The sequence below is a fragment of the Equus asinus genome, chromosome 4, assembly GCF_041296235.1.
Source record: "Equus asinus isolate D_3611 breed Donkey chromosome 4, EquAss-T2T_v2, whole genome shotgun sequence".
Lineage (NCBI taxonomy): Eukaryota > Metazoa > Chordata > Mammalia > Perissodactyla > Equidae > Equus > Equus asinus.
Genome location: NC_091793.1, coordinates 116,129,461 through 116,149,878, shown reverse-complemented (window position 1 = coordinate 116,149,878; position 20,418 = coordinate 116,129,461). Strand labels below are relative to the sequence as shown.

General features: G+C 38.6%; 1 protein-coding gene across 1 annotated transcript in view; it reads left to right on the top strand.

Moving 5' to 3' along the window:
- PDE11A (phosphodiesterase 11A) overlaps positions 1-20,418 on the top strand; it is a 383,893-nt gene that overhangs the window by 156,717 nt on the left and 206,758 nt on the right. Inside the window, exon 5 of the mRNA XM_014834082.3 lies at positions 17,079-17,143. Coding sequence (XP_014689568.3) covers positions 17,079-17,143 — 65 coding nt within the window. The remainder of the gene's footprint in view (positions 1-17,078; positions 17,144-20,418) is intronic.

The window sequence follows — 20,418 nt, the reverse complement described above, 5'->3', positions numbered from 1 at the left end:
GCTGATCTTCTAGCATGGACTAGTTTTTATACTGGAGTCTAGCTCTTTGCAAATCAAATGAAAAAGTACAGATGACAGACGTTGATAGGGAAGGTGGAGGCAGAGCTGGACGGAATAGTAGGGACAGTAATAGCTTCATGGTGTAAAGTCTGCAGGGGGCCAAAAACCGTTATCTAGAGTAGATGGTACCAGCAACAAAGGTGTTGGTATATTACCAACCAAAGCTAAAAGACCTTTTTGCTATCACAGCTGAACATTCTAAGACTGTCTTGAAGGGGTCAGAGCAGAAAATTCTGGACCACTCCCCACAATTTCTTCTCTTTGCCCATCGTCTCCCTCTCAAAGTGAGAATGCTCTTCTCTAATTCAGAGGGGCAGGTCTGGAGGTAAAAGCGAGCCATTTACTAAAAGAGGAGACTAATGGCCTCTGTAATGTGTTAGAAGCTGTGAAGGTATTTTGCCAAGGCTGCTGCCTGCGGAGTTGGTGGGAGAGTTGAGGGTTGGACTGGGGGTATACATATGCAGCATCACCATGTCGAAAGCCCACCGTGCTTCCCATAACACACTTCTCTCCAAAGGTTTCTCAGAACTTCAGGCTTAAAGGGGCCGCTGTTCCGTGCACTACCCTAGCTGTCAGGTAGAAATTATAGGAAGGAGACCAGATACAGTCCCACCATGTACAAGAGGAGAAGCCAAACTGAACAGGGCACCAGATGCCAAAATCTGGCACTGGCATAGTGGTTTCAACAAGCAGAAAATCACGCAGAGACAAAGTTCTCTGGCTGGGACATCCACCTCCCCATCTTGGAATGCTGAATGGGTGGACTGATATTAAAAATCTTTATCATCTCAGTTTAATGAGGGGTTTGAATGATTATCGGAGGGAATCCAAGCAAAACCTATAAATACTATTTGATTTTATTTTACTGACAAAAAGCAGACCTAGATAGATTTCTATCCAAAGATGAGAAAACAAAGGGGTAACTTGACAACATGATTTTTAATTTCAAAAAGTTCATATGGAAAAATAAACATGTATGAGTAGCCAGAAAATTTGTTAGAAAGGCCACAAAGATGAAGAATAGATGAGGTTTTGCCTGTGAAGCTGTTAAAATGTATTAAAAAACTAGAGATTAGTTCCGCATAAGCAGCTAAACAGAATAGAGTCCAAAGTCCCCCACACATGTGAGAATCTAGTAAAGACTGTTCTCTTACTTGTAGAGTTTAGAAAATTATTTCTCAGAAACAAAATTGTATTGGAATACCAGAGAGTTTCAGGTTTGAAATGACAAGGTTCTTTTGTACTGCAAGTTTTTCAACAATAAAGGTGTTTTTATAATTATAGAGGAATAGGTATAAGATCTCAACATCACTGAGCCAATCCAGAATTCAATTATACCTTTCCCTTATAACTTATGACTTTCCTTTCCTTATCAGCAGACGTCACTAGCAGGATGTTTCTTAGACATTCCTGATCACTTTTGATGCCCCTGGTATTTATGACAAAAAGTGAAGAGCTTTTTCCGATGCAGTGTGCTAGTTCCAGTTTTAGATGTGTTGTAACCAGTAGTTATCTATGGAATATAAAGCAAAAGTTGTATGAAAAAAGATTGATATCAAGGTATTAAGGGAAGCCCCCCCAACCACAGACCCTCCAGTCAGCCCGGTACATTGCTTCATGGGAGGGATTATGCAGAATACAGAAACAAATAGCTAAACTCTGGGCTTGCGAGCTCCAAAGTGGCCTTTAAAAATGTACAGCAAGGTTGTTATTCTCAAAAACCAAGACTTTTCATTTGTAAGAGCTAGGCTTTCCTAAAGACTTGAAGGAATCAGAGCCTAAAGTTATGCCCAAACCAATAGATTGGAAAGGAAATAGATGAAGTCCTAGCCTCTCCCACTTGTGGATTACCCAGACTAAGGTGGGAGAGTTAGAGAGGAGAATAGCAAATGTGGGGTATTCAGCTTTCCTAACTCTGCCCCGAGACTCAAGTCCCCACAGTGGCGGTAGTGGTAGTGGGGGTGAGGGGATTGAAAGTTCCCCCAGACACCAGGACAAGGAAGAAGACTAGAGGTGGCAATATAGGGGGAGCCATGGAGCAGTGAGAGCCTGACAGTTTTTCTGAAGTCCCAGAGGAGCATGAGAAGCAAATACAGTTTTCCCATTTCCTGACAGAAGCTAACAGAGCGGGTGCTGAGACCTGAAGAAGCCTAACTGTCAGGATGAGGGAGGCACAGAGGATGTGACCCAGACACAGAGACCTACATGGGCATGGACATGTAAGCATATGTGCTGTTAGGGATGACCTTGCTGAGCGCCAGCAAGGCTGTCTTATCTCTTAGTAGAGGCCCCTCACCCAGCCTGGGTGACATGATGACTATACATCAGTTCCTTTGTTCTAAAGAATCCGGAAAGGTATATGTCACCCTGATAAAAATTTAAATGTTAAGTGAGTTTAAATCTGAAATGACTGAAAAAACCTGAAGTGACTGAGTTTACTGGAATCATCTCTTTTGTCTTCTATCAACAGGTAGAATTGGGGCTCAAGAAGAGATTTGCTTGATTTTTAGAAAAATAACATGTGACTTTTTTGAGCAGCAATGCCTGTGGTCTTTGACATTTATAACCAATACACAAATTATATTCTCTAATTAGTCAATCATCTTATATTCAATACACATAAATGACAAAGGAAGCATACGAAATTAGATAGGTAGAGAGATTGACAGATTGTTCTACAAATGTTTTGGAAACAAATAGCTAGCAATTTAGGGGAAAAAAGAACCAAAAAACCTGGATTCCTACCTCATACTTCTTAAAATATAATTTTCTAAAAGGCAAAAATCATGACTCTTATGTAAATATAAAAGAAACGTATATTAAAGATTGTTTTTAACTCATTAATTTATGAGGGAACCAGTAAGATGTTAAACCCATCCAAAGAGCATTTGAGAAGTTAGGTATTTCTAGGCAATATTAAGATAAGACTTCTCAGTTAGAGACAAAACAAGGCCATAAACTGTAACCTTAGAGATTATCTTTTCCCTGGGATAGAAATTACTTGTATCGCTACCAGAGAAAAAGCTACAAATTAACATGTAATTTTACCATCTCTGGAGTCTTTAATCAGTAGTAACCAAGGAATGGGACTAAGTATGTTCCTTAGATCAAGGATTGGCAAATTTTTTCTGTAAATTTCCACATAGTAAAATTTTAGGCTTTGCAAGTCATCCAGTGTCTGTTGCAGCTACTCAACTCTGTCACTGGAGCATGAAAGCAGTCCTAGACAATACCCAAAGAATGAGCATAGCTACATTCTAATAAAACCTTATTTACGAAAATAGTGGTGGGCCAGACTTGGCTTGCAGGCAGTGGTTTGCAGATCTCTGTCCTAGATACTCCTTAGGTGGCCTTTGTCCCCAGAAAACGTTGAAAGATGAGCCACCTACCTTTTTGCCTTGTTTCCGTAAAGTCAATATACGTTTCAGATGGATCAAAAATTTAATGTTAAAAAAAGAATACAAAAAAACTGGTGAATATTGTTTTATAGTCATTGGATGGGTAAAGTATTTCTAAAACGTTCATGCAATTCCTAAGTGAATATAAGCACAGTAAAACACTTGTATGATTTTTCAGCCGTCAGATTGGTAAAGATTTAAGAGAATTATAACGACCAGTATGAGTATCAGTATGAGAAAATGGACAGTCTCATTACTGATGATGGGAGTTTAAATTGAGGTAACCTTTATGGATGTAAGTTTAGTAACATATATCTCAATTTTAAAAGGGCATAGCCTTTGCACACAGCAATTCCTTCTCCTACCTTTAGCATAATGAAAGAGATGGAGAAGAGAGCAAAATGAGTATGTAAGAATCTTTATTGCGTATTTATAATAGTGAAAATATAAATAATCCTAATATCAACAGAAGTTTTATATAATGAAATTCTGTGTAGTCCTTTAAAATAATTATGTATGTATGCATTTATAGGAATAATGTCCTTGATATATTTTAAAACAAATAATAAAGGAGAAGAACCAAGTATAAAAGGAAGCCATTTTAATCAAAATATGGGTAAATAAATGGGATCATATTTTCACAAATATTAAATTGAGTTTAAAATTTCTCCCTTTGAGTCATGTTTCCTTACATCTTTTCTTCCCAAGCAGAGTCATTAATTTATCATCTCATGGAAGGACAGGGCAGTTACTGGACCCCCTAGCAAGAGACTGAACTTAAAAGTCAGGCTGTCAGGGGGCTGGCCCCGTGGCCGAGTGGTTAAGTTCGCGAGCTCCGCTGCAGGCGGCCCAGTGTTTCGTTGGTTCGAATCCTGGGTGCGGACATGGCGCTGCTCGTCGGGCCACGCTGAGGCGGCGTCCCATATGCCACAACTAGAAGGATCCACAACGAAGAATATACAACTATGTACTGGGGGGCTTTGGGGGAAAAAAATAAAATCATTAAAAAAAAAAAAAAAAAGTCAGGCTGTCAGGGGAGAGGATTTGCTAAATGGATTTATTTTACTTTTTAGCAATTAAGGACCAATCTGAAACACCAAGGACAAGAAATAAAATTCCATAATTCACAACAGAAGAAACCTGCATATCCCTATGCTCCCAATCATCACCCCACCCACACCCCACGTAATGTGGGGAGAGCTGCTAAATGCATGGAAAATTGGTGGGATGAGGTAAAAGGCTGAGCGAGGTTGCCTGCATTCAGCCATCTCAGGCAGATTACAGTGTTCACCAAAACGGGTTGTGCACACTGGCTTGGACTAGTAAGGGCAGGGGCCTGGGCAGGCTCAGGGATGTTTCTGGAGTCCTCCTGGCTGCCATAGAGTGGCAGGAGAGGTCGGGTGGTGGAACAAGGAAGGTTGCAGACAAGCCATCTTGGAAACAAGACTGTCAATATGTCAGGATAAATGGCAACGTGAGTGATGAGTCACCCTGCAGCTGGTAACCTTGGTCAGCTGAAGAGAATTAAAGGCTTTCATCAGGTGAAAATATCTGTGTCATATGGGACTTCACAGTGCAAAGGAGGCTTCTGCTAGGCAAGATCTGAAATTGCTGCCCAGAGGAGAGTGTTGGTAACAAATGCTCTAAGACAATAGATGGAAATTCAAGTGCAGTCACCCTAAATCACTCCCCTGACATCAACCCCCCACCTCCTATTATTCATTTAAAGATGAGCACATAACAAAAATTCACCAGCAAGGGGCTTACACAAAGATACCATAAGAAAATGGGAGGAAAGGAATGTGAAAACAAAAGCCAGATGAAGAACACACACCAGAAAAATTGCTAACAGTTTTCCGCGAAATGAAATTAGATATGATCTCTCAGGAAAAATAAAATTGTTCAAGGAAGAGATACTAGGACTCAAGGAATAAATGATAAACAGTAAAAAGACCAGAAAACTGAACTGACAGAGCTTGGAAGGAAGCGGAAGAAACATATATAACCGTACAAAAATGAATACTACATTAAAAACATCAAAAAAGAAGAAAAGAGACTCCTAAGATACTTTCAGGGGCATAAAGAATAAAATTGAAAATGAAATGGAAAATAACACAGTATAACAAGATAAGAGAGAAGGATATAATGGAGTCAGAATAAAGGAAGTCCAAAGTAAGGATAATTGGTATCTCTGAAAAGAACATGACAAATGGAACAGGAAAAAAAAAATCAGAATTATAATACTAGGACATTTTACTGAAATAAAGGCAAACTTGAATTTACACACTGAAAGAACGCATCATTCAGGAAAAGTTGATACTGATTCCTTAGCACTGAAACACATTCAGTGTTAATGGACTTCAAAGATAATGAAAATTCTAAGGGCATCTAGACAAAATCGAGTCACCTTTTGGAGGAAAATTCATTCTGGTGTTAGACTTCCTCATAGTCCTCTCTAGTGCAAGGAGACAATATAGTGTTAAAGTCCTCAGGGAGGGAAAATACGACCCTACGATTTAAAATCCAGCCAAGTTCAATTGTATAAACCACAGATAGACATTTTAAATATGCAAAGAAGACTGCGGGAAATCAAGTTCCAGGAAGCCTTTCCTGAAAAATATGAGAGCTAGAAATCAAGCAAAGCGGTGGAGAAGACTCGATAAATAAAACTAGTATTGAGTATTGAATGCATTTAAATGTAGAACTAAGGCTAAAAAACAGAGGGACCTATAGAAACAAATGTAAACTTTATACTATAAACCATAACAATGGTGCTGACTCCCCGTGCCCCCCAGGTCCCAAGGGGCAACAGATGCCTGCCGGTGCAGTGGGCTGCATTACAGAAGAGGAGCGCTGTGCTTGGAGAATCTCTCTTTTACATTGAGTGGAATCAAGCCTGCTGTTTGTCTGGGGAGAGATATTACCTCACCCCTCAAGTTTGCTCGCTGAGAACATGATCCTGAGAAATGAAAGAGAGAGCAGGGCCTTGCGTTCTTGGCATACACAGCAAAGACTGTGCACTCAGGGCCGTGCCTGTCCCAACAGGAATCTTGGTTGCGTGGAATATTTTAATTTTAATGTGTCAAATTTATTAATCTTCCTTTTTGATTTGTACTTTAAGGGTTTTATTGAAAAAAATCTTTATCTATCTTTGTGTTATAATGGTCTTCTCATATACCTTCTTTAACTCATCTGGTATTTGTGGTCTTTCATATCCATCTGGAATTTATTTTCTGTGTATGGTATAAAGCTGTATATGTATAACCAGTCGTCTTGTTTTCCCCCCACTCTGTAATGCTCCTTCTGTATTATGTCAAGTTTCCACATATACCTTGGTCTGAGCTCACTGTTTTATTCCACTGGACTCTTTGTCTATTTCTGCAGCAGTATCACATTGTCTCAATTTCTAGAATTTTATAATACACTTTGATATCTGATAGGACAAGTCCTCAATGTTGTTGTCCTTTAAAATTGGCTTGCTTATTCTTGGCCTGTTGCTCTTCCTTATAAATTTTAAGAGCAGCTTATCAAGTTCCATGACAACTTCTGTATGGATTTTGATTGAAATTGCTTCATTTATAGATCAGTTGGGGGGATTTCTGCAAATTATAGAATATACAAGGGAAAATGGCGTAAACAATAAGAACCTCTGTATCTAACACGACAAGAAATCTGCAGGCAGTGGTTCTAGGGGCGCTGCAGCAGCCAGGTGATGAAGTCAAGAACCCAGGCTCTGTCCCGCTTTCCTGTGTTTGTCTCGGTGGTTGGCCTTCACCAACTAGGTCTCACCCTTGTGGTCCAGGAGGCTGGCACAGCTCCAGGCAGCATGTTGTCATGTAACTGTGTCCCAGGAGAGGAAGAAAGGGAAACTTCTTTTCACATATTTTTTCTTTCTCTCAGGGAGGAAAGTCTTTTTCAAAAGGGGTTTTTCCACCTGACTTTCCCTCAAGACCTATTAGTCAAGAATGAAGCTTTGTTAAAAATCATTTATGTTGTTAATTTTTTTCTTCACCTATCATTCTTTGATAGAGATGTGTTCAAATCTTCAGCATAATTAAGATTTATCAATATCTTCTTGTCCGATTCTGTAGGTTGTTGATTTAGTTGTCCCTATAATCTTAATTGTTTATGGGTTTTTGAATTACAGATTGGAGCTCATTTTGATGGAAAGGCATTTTTGTTGTTTGTGCCACGTTTTTCTTTCACTCTCTCTGTACTCTTCCCTTCCTGTCTAATAATTTGCACAGTTCCTTGGCCCCTGGTCAAGAACCAAGTCTTATATTGGTGACTTGGGTCTCCTGCTGTGTGGTAATATTACACTAAGCCAGAAGCAGCTTGGTTCAGTTTCTGGGGGTGAAGCTAGGTCACTTGTCTCAAGGGAACACTTTTAGTCTCCAAATCCCAGTAGAAGCTGAAATTCCAACCATTGCTGCCTGCCTATTTCTGGACCTGGAGCACGGTGGGCCTCGGTCTTCAGGCTCATGCCTTTAGAGATCTTTTCTTTTCCCTTCCTTCTGCCGCATCCCCTTTCTCTTTTTTCTGCCTTTTAACCTCTAGATGTCTTTCTGCATTTTATCAATCTTTGCTCTGTTTTTGGAAGAGAATAGATGTGAGAAAACATGAACTTATAGCATGAGCTCTACTGATATTCCATACACTACTTTTTACAATCAGAAAAAAGGAGTATCATTTCAGGACAAAAAAAAATCTGCTCACAGTTTTCTTCCTCCAAAAATAACTTTTGTTTTTCTCTATTTTATTAGAATCATTCCTGGAAACAAAGACTGTTAATTATTTTTTTGTGATTTGAGTATTTTAAAAAGCTGGTTATTGCAGATGTGTGATATTTCATGGCCTCTCTACATTTGAGGGAAAGAGGGAGGAAAAAAATTAAAATGCAATTGTATAAGCTTTGATTCATCAAGCTCTTAACTCAGTGTTTAGAGACTGCATTCATATCTTTAAACTGGGCAGTCAGGTGTAAACTGATCAGTGTACTCAATGGGTGCCAAAAATAGAAATGCGGCATGCCTTTCTAGCCCTCTCTCCTGCCAAAATTAATATTTTACCCTCTTTTGCTTCTCTTAAGTGTTTCAGTCAATCTATTTTAAGTGACTTTGTCAATGGTATTTTCCACTAGACTGAAAAAATAAAAAGATTGTTCCATAGCTGCTGTCAACATTAAGAAATATTTAGTCCTTTGAACTGAATATTCTCTGCTTAATGTTATTCCATTCCATGAACCTGTCTAAGCAATTCCTATCACTTCTCTTAGATCCTTTCTAGCTCGTGTACTTACTATTATCTCTACTATTTCCTTTTGTACTTAGTCAAGGAAAGCAAATGTAGACATTTTAATCTTATGTCCTAAGGCACTGTCTTGGCACTACTGTTTACAAGTGTCCTCCTTTCGTGGATCATCCTGATGGCTGGCAGCTATTTTGTTGTCCAGAACTCCATGAAGTACTTTATAGCTGAGTTTATACATACAAGGCTAGTTTCTGGAGTTCATTTTCTAAACCATGAAGCACAAGTTACACTTGTTTTCTAATATGTTCCTTAATTTCTTGGTTCTTATATAGATACACGTACAACTTAGCCATGTATCCAGCCTGTATCTAGCACTTGAGAGGAAGAGATGGGGATAATCATCATCTGACTGTTCTGGAACAGCTTATAATTCAATTCCTTCTATCCTAAATGGATGGTAAAAATTGCTTCAGGCTTTTCTTTCTATTTCATTTTCTTTCCATTTCCCCATCTTTCTTTACCTTTCCTTTTCCCTGTAAGGAAGCCAACTTAAATTCTGTTGGATTTTTGTTCCAAGTACTTTTTCTAGAGTGCGAAATGGAAAGTATCTACAAATCTCTGATGATTATCTAAATAATCATTGTTATATATATATGTATATACATATGCACATATATAAATATACACACACACACATTTGTTGTTGTTAGTGCCATTAGTTGATTCCAACTCTTAGTGACCCTGTGGACAGCAGAGCAGAACTCTTCCCTGTCTTTTTACACCATCATCTCACCTTCCAGCGTTATATCAGACAATGCTTTGCTGCTATTCACAGGGTCTTCATGGCCAATTTTTTCAGAAATGAGTGACCAGGTCCTTCTTCCTAGTCTGTCTTATTCTGGAAGCTCCGCTGAAACCTGTCTACCCTGGTTGACCCTGCTGGTATTTGAAATACTGGTGGCATAGCTTTTGCCATCACAGTAACACACAGCCACCACAGTATGACAACCAACAGATGGGTGGTCTGGTTCCCTGACCGGGAAACAAACCCGTGCCATGGCGGTGAGAGCGTCTAATCTTAACCATTAGACCACTGGGGCTGACTACACACACATAAAATACATATAAATGATATATAAAATATAAGGTACATATATTAGAAATATATATAAAATCAACTACTGAACTTCAATCTCCACTGCCCATCTCCATCACATCCTGCCCCAAATCTTCACCACTTCTGAAATTTCCTATTTCACTTAATAGAGTCATCATCATGTAGTAAGCAACTCAAGCTAAAAACCACAGACTAGTTTCTAAGTCTGTCTTACCAACACATTCTGTTATCTCTAAGTTCAGTTGCCTCTACGTTGAAACATCGTTTCTAGGCCCTCATTCCCACCCCTTCTACCACTGTCTTTACTCTCTCTTTGCTAATCTCTCACCTGAATGTTTTCCTTCTGACTCATTTTTTTTCCTCACAAATAGGGCACTCTTCTTTTCCATCAATTCTTAATACTATTTCTAGTTATCTTTCTAAAGCATGCATCTACCTTTCCCTGCTTCAAAACATTTGAGAACCGTCTGTTGCCTACACAGTATAGTTCAAGCTGCCCAACATTCAAGGTTCATCACCTCAACTCTCAACTTACTTTTGATTTTTCTTTCTGGTCCTCAGCCTTGCTCTACATAGCCCTTTCTTCCTCCTCTCCCCACCTCCCCATGGTCAGCCTATGCCTGTATTTGCCTCTGTATCCTTGCTTATATAGTTCTGTGAAAGACAAAATGCACCAGACAATTAAGGAGATAATTTCATCCAGGCTGTTGCAATAGGGAGAACATTCATTAATGAGGAGCTTCTCAAAGAACAGGAAAGGTGCCTGGGGTTTTACAGAAGCACATAGATGAGGGAGTTATCTGCATCATTTGGGCATCTTATAGGAGTCATGAGGAAAGATAAAGATGGGTCTTATTTTGGAATATGCACAGTGGTCCTTTGAGGTTAGCAATTCAGGAAGGCAAAATGGTAGGGAGATTTCTTATCATAACTGTTTTTTGGGAGTACAGGGCTCAGGCAAAGTTCAATATTGTCAGCTCTGGACTGACTATTCTCTGCAACCCCCTCCCCACCATCTCTTGTTGATCTTTCTCTCTTTAGCTCAGTGCCCTTGCAAGCGGATCTCTATGTACTGTGCTACTTGGGCTTTCTTGTCCTCTGGCTTCCAGTTGAGTTTTACAAACAGGGGAAATCAGCAGAAGATTTAAGGGCTGGAGGAAAGAGAAGTTGAGGGTAGTTATTCCTCTTGTTCTTTCTCTGCCGGTTGTAAAGGTGGCTGGATTCTTCCAAAGTCCCTCTCCTCAGCTCCAGCTCCTGCAGGGCACCAATAACATCATTCCCTCCCTCCCTCCAGCCCTCTCTTCTTCCCTCACTCTCTCCTGTGTCCCCTCAGACCTAGGGGTGTTAACTACTTTCCAAAGTTGCTAGTCTCTGGGTGCCTCACCATTCTTTATTGGTCTCACTTTAATCCTGCCCACACCTCTGTAACTAGTCCCTTTATTGAATTAGGTTCAGTTAAACCCTTTTGAGTGTTCTGTTTTCTACCAAAACTTTGATGATTTAGTCCCTCAGCCTGGAAAACTTCTCAACCTAGAGCATACCCGCTCATCTTTTAGGGCATAGTTCACACAGAGACTTCTTCACCACCCTCTTCAATGTGCTTGTAGTATTTTGAACATACATTGTGGTGAAATTATCCATTTGTGAATTGTTTCCCCCTCTGTACTATGTTATGAGTTCCTCAAGGACAGGACATAATTTATGCTCCTTGGTATTTCCAGACCCTATACAGTGCCTGGTACACTAAGTATTTGATAAAGGTTTATTGAATGAATAAATGATTAGAGTAAATTACTCATCAATATAAGTGAGAAATTTATCAAGAATGATGGCAGTGAATGATCATTTAATTAATTGCTTTGCCCTGTCAAGTAGGCCTTTTATGGAAAAATAGGGATTAAGGAAACTCAAAAGAAGAAAAATGGTGATTACTTAGTAGATCATTCCTATTTTCTTTTTGGTAGTAGGAATGTCTATTTGAGCATAGTTTTTGTTTTTTAATTGTTTTAAGTTTAAAAAACCCAGAAGGAAACCAGACCAACTAGTGCTTGATAAATATCCAAATCAAAAAGACTTCTGTTCATGGAACTTTTCCAAAGAACAGGCAGAGGTGCTTAGGGACGTTTTGTTTACTTCCCTGTGGCATGTGTACTGCCTTCCCCAGGCTGCAATCACAGAGCTGATCAACAGCCGGAGGAGGTGGGAAACACTTGTTCAGTTTCATTGACGTATAAACCACTCCGATATTTCCCTTATAAGATTCTCTTTTTACTAGTATATGTGAATATGTGTACTTATTTATTTAATATATGTTCATTTGATACATCTATAATAAAATCAGAATTGAATTTAGAGAATTAATGAAACCAAGAACCATACAATTGGTCCAAGAATAAAGCATGAATTTTATTCTCTTTTATTTATGCTTTTGTCTATTTTTTATTGGTCATAATCTCCATAATGACACAATATATCCCATTAAATTATATCGAAATGTTTTAGCTGTTTTTTGCTTTTCATTTTTTAACCCAAGTGTCTGACTATAAATAATTTTCTACTTGAATGTGTTATATTTTTAATAAGTTCTTTTAAAAAATATAAATTGTTTGAGGCATGCTTGCCTAGAGTTTTGCTTTTCAAATAAAGATAGTTTTGAGTGGGACAATTTCAATAATTGTCCCAGGACAGCAGGCTTAATTACAGTGTGATGGTCCCATGCCAACTGGGACATATGTGCATCCTCAAGTATATGCCCCACCACTTGCCTTGGTACCTAAAATTTCTACCATTACAATGTTGTTTCAGATGAGAACATTCTGAGTCCAGGAATCCCCTTTCTGAATTATAGATAAATTAATGAGAATATTAATGCATTAATCTATCATCAGCCATTAACAGTTCAGCAGAAAATAGTTAGTTGACCTGGTCCAGAGATGGCTTTAGACCAGGAGGCAGCAAACTTTTTCTATAAAGGGTCAGCTAGTAAACATTTTAGGCTCTGTGACCCTTATGGTGTCTGTTGTAACTACTCAACTCTACTGTTCCAGCAGAAAGCCGCCGCAGACAATATTTAAGTTAATGAGTGGGCTCTGTTAAAATAAAACTTTGTTTATAAAGTTGTAAAGATCTTATCTGGCTTATAGTCAGCTGTGAGTTTGTCTTCACGGTTTCATTGCTCTGCTTGTGTTCTACCGCTCTCTAGGTGGGGCTCCAGCCTGCTGCTCTCTTCTTCTTATCTTGTTTGCTGTCAGCTTATAGGCCCTTAAATGTTGTATTTCTCTTGCCCTCCATTCCAGATTCCCTTACCATACCCCTGGAAAATACTCTTTTACGCAATTTAATGGCCCATAATAGCTTTATTCAACTGTAATTAGTTTTACATAAGCAAATTTGTTATTTCACATGTAAAAGTATTTTTATACACATTTATACATTTTTCAAGTATGTAAGTACTTCATTTTCTGTTTGTTTATACTTTTACTCAATTACCAAAAGCATTTAAGGCACCTTTCAGCAAAAATACAAGAATTCATGGTGAATAAATATTTTCTGAGTGTTTGTTATGTGCCAGACATATAACAGAATGAAAGGCAAATTTCCAATAGAAAGGGAGAAAGAGAAAGTAGATGTTGTAAGCAAAACCAAACCAAATCAACAAACTCAAAACCAAATTATGCTGCAAAGAGATAAAACTTTGAACCTAAAGCTTTGCTCTGAGCTTCCCAACAACCAAAGTAAAAGAAAAAATTTAATAAACTTTTATGATTCCTTTGGTTTAGTAAAAGGAATCACATCAACTGATCAAGAAATTTTTCCTGACCCTTAATTTTAAACTTTTTCCCTTTAAAATATTAATTATTTAAAGGTTAGAGACCTTATTCACTATTTCTTTGGTATCTGTTTATGCTATCCAGTACTTGGTACACACTGGATAATAAATATTTAACCAAAGACCAGTCAACATTCGTATTATCCTTATTTTTCTTCTAAAGACACAGGGACTTAAGATTTATCATACAAGGTGCAAGATTAGAGAACATAGTCTCCAATACCGCCCTCACCTCTGCCACCAATTACAAATTCAGGGGTTCCAAAGACCACTCTTAGCCTCAATAATTTGCTAGAAGTGTTCACAGAACTCACTGAAAGCTATTATACTCATGGTTATGGTTTATTATAGGAAAGGATACAGATTAAAATCAGCCAAATGAGAGACCCATGGACAGAGTTTAAAAAGCGGAGCTTCCAGTTGTCCTCTCTCTGTGGAGTCATGGAGAGCATTTACTTCTCCCAGCAATGGTGTATGATAATGTGCATGAAGTGTTGCCAACCAGACAAGTTACCTAAGCCTTGGCATCCAGAGTCTTTTTGGGGCTTGATAACCAAAAGCTAGTTGGCCACCCACATAGTTGACCTCAGTCTCCATCCTTTCCAGAGATCAACTGATGCCACATGACCCAAAGCCCCCACCCTAAACCACATTGTTGGTGTGGCTCAAAGCCCCCCTCTAAATTACATAGATACTATCTGGGTGGCCCAGGGCTCCCAGATAAATAAAGACACTTTTATCAAGGCTGGACATGCCAAGGGCTTAGAGGTTACATTGCAGGAGCCAAGGGCAAAGGCTAGACCTTTCTTTGGATAAGGTTAATTCTTTACTATGCACAAGGAATACCATGGTTCATGAATCCACTGTCTAACTTTGATGAGGACACCATGGGCTGGTTTATTGGAGGACACAACTGGTACTTTCCGTGGTATAGAGTGCTGAAATTGAAAGATGTGTAATCCTCGACTTTCCCTTTAATCATTAGACATGAATTTAGAAAATAAAACAAACATATAAAATAAGACAAAATATTTGGCCCTGGTTTTCTTTTCAGCATGATTTATGTTGGAATAAAAAGTTCTAACATTTTCGAAAAGAGTGTTTCTTCCTTTTGGTCGTTTTAATAGTTCTTCTTTCACATTTCAAGAGTCCAAACATTCTGACATTTCATCAAGCGATACTTGTTTATCTTATCCATTCTCTTCGTGAATGGAGATCTATAAGTTTTATAGCTTTACAATTCCAAGATTTTCTATTCCATTTCTTGTAATCTGTCATCCCTCAGAAACTTAAACAAGTTCTTTTAAAGATCTTTATTCTCTTTTAATCTCTGGACATTTCCCAGGTTTGCTTTCGTAAGGTATGGAAAGCAGAAGTTCGCTTACTATTCCAGGGAGCACTAGTTTTGAGGAGCCAGGGCAAATCAAGCTCCACACCCTAAAGTACGCTCCGTGCATGCAGGGATTTTTTTTTCTTTTATTTTCACATGTGTCACCCCAGTGCCTACTGCACTACTTGACACAGACACTCAGTACGAATTTGTCGTATCAAAGAACAGTTTTCAAAAAGTTAAAAACCTAACCCTTGCACAAATCTTAAGTGAGCATATATCAAAGATTTATTCTACTCAGTAAGAGAAACCAGCAAGGTGGTCAAGTCACTTCTAAAACAGGCACTGAAAGAATGCTGACATAAGATTGATCGGTTAGATTTTAAAAATGGGTACTACCATCCAGTACAATGGCTTAAAGACTAGAGCTGCTGACCAGTACCTCTACATGTAGCCTCTCTATATGATTTGGCTACCTTTCAGCATAGTGACCCTAGGGTGGTTGGACTTCTTACATGGTGGCTCAGGGCTCCAGGGACAAGTATTCCATCGATAAGGCAGAGCTGCATTGCCTTTTATGACACTCTCAGAAGGCATATAGCATCTCTTCTGTACACTCTCTTGGTCAACGTGGTCAGAAGCCCACCTAGATTCAAGGGGAGGGAACACAGACCCTGCCACTTGGTAGGAGAGGGCAGGGTCATATTGTAGAGAAGAATGTGGGAGAGGAGTTATTGTTGTGGCCGTCTTTGGAAAGTAAAACTTGCCACAATAAGTGATTTTGTATAGACTTATTTCACATTAGAATATGAAATAAAGTATATTCTATGGTTGTCAGGGTAATTCCTTGCAGTTGAGCTATTGTCATTGCCTTGCGTTCAGCTAGCAACACACAATTTTCTTTGTGATGGGGTTTTCTTTTCTTTTATCTTTTCCTAATGTTGCATTTTCTTAGTTTGGGTTCATTACCTCACTGATAAAGCTGTTTTAATATTTAATCTATCCCCAGTTTCCAAATCGTTTTCTCAGGTGCCCATCAGTTCCTTGTAAGTGGTTAATTTGAAAGGCCTTTGAAGCATAACTGTATCTGGCTAAAGCAAATCTAAATGTCAACCTTGGAAGCATCCAGTGACATTCAGATGACTCTTTTCAGTACAAGGGACTTATTTTTCTTTCATCTGGTATATTTTGTCAAAAGAGGGCCAGAAATAGTGCCTTTCCCACTCAACATTTTTAGTGTTGTTCAAAGCACTGGTACTCTTGAGTCATGCAGACTTGCTTTAATCCCAGTTGCCCCATTTAGTTGTATAAAACTGAGGAAGTTTCTTAAAAATTATGGGTTAGTTTCCTCACTTATATACTGAGGATAAAAATCCCTGCTTTACAGAGTTGCAGTAAAGAAATTAGATAAAGAACCTTCTGATATAGGGCCTGGTTTGTACTAAGAACTCAATAGTAATAAAAAAAACTACCTTCGCATTTTCTGTGCCCATAAGTTCCCTTTCAACATAATAAGTCTTGGTCAGGCTCTTGCATTGGGTGTGCTGGTTTCACTGGATGGGTGAGGAAGGAAGTGTCCACCTTAGGGATGATCTTTCAAGAAGATGGCTTCCTCTTCTCTACCCTTTGGAAGGTGGCAGCAAATGGTTCACCTGAGAACAATGATAATCCAGGGAAGGTAACTTCAGGAGCCTGGAATGGATGGAGGGCCTCCTTCTTGATGGGTGTTTTGTCTCTACCTGGTTCTCCTTGGATGGTGATGTGGTTGTTAAAAGGACAGTAAAAAAAAATTGTATTCAAATGAGATGTCCCTTTGCCTGACCACCATGGGACAATTCACACCTCATTGTAAAAATATATACATATTTAGTAAAATGCGTCAAAACTTTGGCAATGTATGCCATATAACAAGTAAAAGACAAAATGCAAGACATAATTTTCTTCTTCTGTCCCTTGGGATTTCTCCACTTAAAATTTCTCTTTAATCTTCAATTATCATAATAGTCGTTATAAAGATGAAAAATGTTTATTGCATTTTTTTAAACTGTGAGAAAGCGTTAATTGACTTGGATTTATTGTCTTTCTGTGTGGCAGGTGGTGAAGTTTACCAAATCCTTTGAATTGATGTCCCCAAAGTGCAGTGGCGATGCTGAGAACAGGTAGGGCTTGTGAGTTTCAAGTTTGTCTATCGATCTTTATTTTCAGTCCTTGATGTTGGCAACATTGCATAATTCTGAGGATAGGAGTTGTTCTTTCTTTTTTTCTTTTTTTTTAATGGTTATTGAGGTCACATTGGTTTATAACATTGTGTAAATTTCAGGTATCTATTACTATATTTCTTCTTCTGTATAGACTGCTTTGTGTTCACCACCAATAGTCTAGTTTTTATCTGTCTCCGTACATATGTGCCCCGTTACCCCTTTCGCCCTCCCTCCACCTGAGTTGTTCTTTCTTTATATCAGCAGCTACAGCCACATGTCATCACTCTTCCGTATTTCAGGGCTTAAATAAAAACTACAGCTTAAAAATACATGTATTTACATCTAAAACTGCTTACTAATGAAGTCAATTTTTAGATATTGCCTAACTACACAGACAACCTAATTTTCTTCCTTATTATGGCCTTTGTTTCTCTTTCTCCCTTTTGTTTACTTATATTTGGCCAATAACATCCCCTTGGGAAAAAGAGTGAGAGTTTTCAGTAATTCACTTTTTGTCCCCATTGATATCTTTGAGGCTATAACAGGGGACAAGTGAGAGATGGGGACAATCAGTGAATTTCTTTTAGCTTTGCACTTCCCTGAATAATAGCTGGGCTGCTACAAAAAGGAGTTCTCTTTACTTTGGTCACCTCTAGAGGAAGGGCTAAGGAATAGTAAAATGGACCAAAATGCAGAAATATGCAGAAAGACAAGTAAAGTGCTTAGGATAGCACGATGATACCAATGCCAGCAAGATAAGTAACTTCCATTCATTGAGTGCTAAGTGTGCCAGGCACTATTCTAAATTCTTTCTATGCATTTAATCCCCCAAATAATCCTATGAAGTAGGCATCTTTACCCCTGCATGACAGAGGAGAAAACCAAGGTTCAGCAACTTTGTGTAACTTGTTCAAGGCCCTGCAGCCAGTAAGTGGTAGCCATGTCCAAGGACAAGATCACCTAGATAAGACTCTCCCAATCTCTGAACTTTGATTCCATCACCACGCATAATTTACAATCTGGTAGTTGATCTCATATAGTGAATATCTGTTGGGTTAATGTTTCCCAAATCTGGCTGGTCAGTCAGAATAAAGCTTGGAGGACCTGCTGAAAACTAAATTCTTAGGACCCACACTGATTGATTTTTGATTCACTACTTCAAAAGTGAAGTCCTAAAGATCTCTTTATTCAAAAGGTTCAAGGGGAAGTTGATTTTATGTATCTATTATTGCCTTTAAGTTTAGGAAATAGAAATCAGTAAATTAAAATGGACACTTTATTTAGTTACTTCACTTTTTATCAAGTGCATGAAGTTAAAAAGAGACCTTTGCTATATGCTGTATAACCCCATTTATAGGGCATTCTTAAAGAGGTGAAATTACAGGAACGTCAAGCACATCAGTAGTTGCCAGGGGCTGGAGCTGGAGAGGGGCTTTACTACGCGCGGTTCCGGGGGAATTTTGGGTTACGATAGAACTGCTCTATGTCTTGCTTGTGGTGGTGGTCATACAGCTGTATTTGTCGAAACTTGCAGAACTTTATACTAAAAAGGGTAAATTTTATTGTCTGTAAATTATACCTTAAAATGGGAAAAAAGGCCTTTTGTAAACATTTTTTATTTTCATGAAAATATGTTTATGTCCACATCTATATTTAACGTCAGCTAATTTACATCTAACACAGATATTTAGACAGAGAGATTTACTAGTGGGGTACTCAACAATTTTCCCAAAAATTCCATGTAAAATAACATGAAATACGTTAGAGAAAATATCCATGCTTACTCTTTTTGCTAGTCATGGCCTCATATAAGTTCTCTCTCTCATATGTGAGGGGAAAAGCTTTATGGAGTTATTAAAACACAACGTTTGAAATCCTGATGCTTCAATATTGTTGTTGTTTTTAATACTGATGAATGTGTCCTCATGGTCACTGTAGAGTTAAATATTTCTGGTCTTTTGATTATTTTTAATGCTGAAAGAACTTCCATGTCAAAATGAAATGACCCAAGGCCCAGACTGCCCTTGGCAAACTTTCTGATAGCAAAGAAAGAAAGAAAGGTCAGTTTTTCTTTAAAGAGACATTTGAAACGTGCCTTTGAACTTTGACATTATGCGATAGTACTCTCCATCATTCCATTTGTGGCCTTTAGATTAATGTAGAGTGTTCATTTATCTCAGAAGACCTTTCTTGCATCGTCTAGTAATTTTCCTCTTGTAGATGTGGGATCCTTCAGCCAATTACTGAAAGTTAAAAAAATAAAGACAAGTGACTCTAGCATTTACTTTGCCAGTGGCCATGAGAGACATTGAAAGAGGCTACGAGTCTACAAATCACAGCCTGTTCTCAACACGTTGTAAATCTTTCCTTTAACCTTTCATCACTTAACATCTTCACTGTAGATAATGTCCATTAGATACCTTAGTCCTCTGGACATCATTCAGCGTTATAATAGGATAGCTTTTGAAGATAATGTCTGTGGCTTCATGCAACAGTGTTTCAGGGTACTGTTTCAATTCTGATGAATTCTGATTTAAGCCTTGCTGATTTTTTTTTTTTTTTTAAGATTTTATTTTTTCCTTTTTCTCCCCAAAGCCCCCCGGTACATAGTTGTGTATTCTTCGTTGTGGGTTCCTCTAGTTGTGGCATGTGGGACGCTGCCTCAGCGTGGTCTGACGAGCAGTGCCATGTCCGCGCCCAGGATTTGAACCGACGAAACACTGGGCCGCCTGCAGCGGAGCGCGCAAACTTAACCACTCAGCCACGGGGCCAGCCCCAAGCCTTGCTGATTTTTATATACAGTCCTTGAAGACTTTTTGTAAAAAACAGTTTGGTTGCTGACTCATCATTTCTGCTTATTGTCTTATGTAGCTAACTCCTTTGTCATGACCAGTCTTCTCTTGGTCTCCATGTAATTATACCAAGCACTTTGAGAGTTGGAAATTATTTGATCCATCTCTCTCCATGAGGTGTGTACCTCCTCTGGGATGTCCTTGACAACTCCTCCAGTGATAAGACTCTCACTGTGTCATGATGGGCTTCGTCCACTGATAGGGAATTCTGTTAGGAAGGCATTTCATGTTGAATTACATTCCTGTAACTTTCACTTATTTGTCTAAATTTGTCCATTGGAGATAATTATTGCTTGATTAACTTTATTTCTTCATTCAGTAGCCATATATTCAGTATCTACTTTGTGCTGGGCGCTCTGATAGGTAATGGGGTTACAGAGA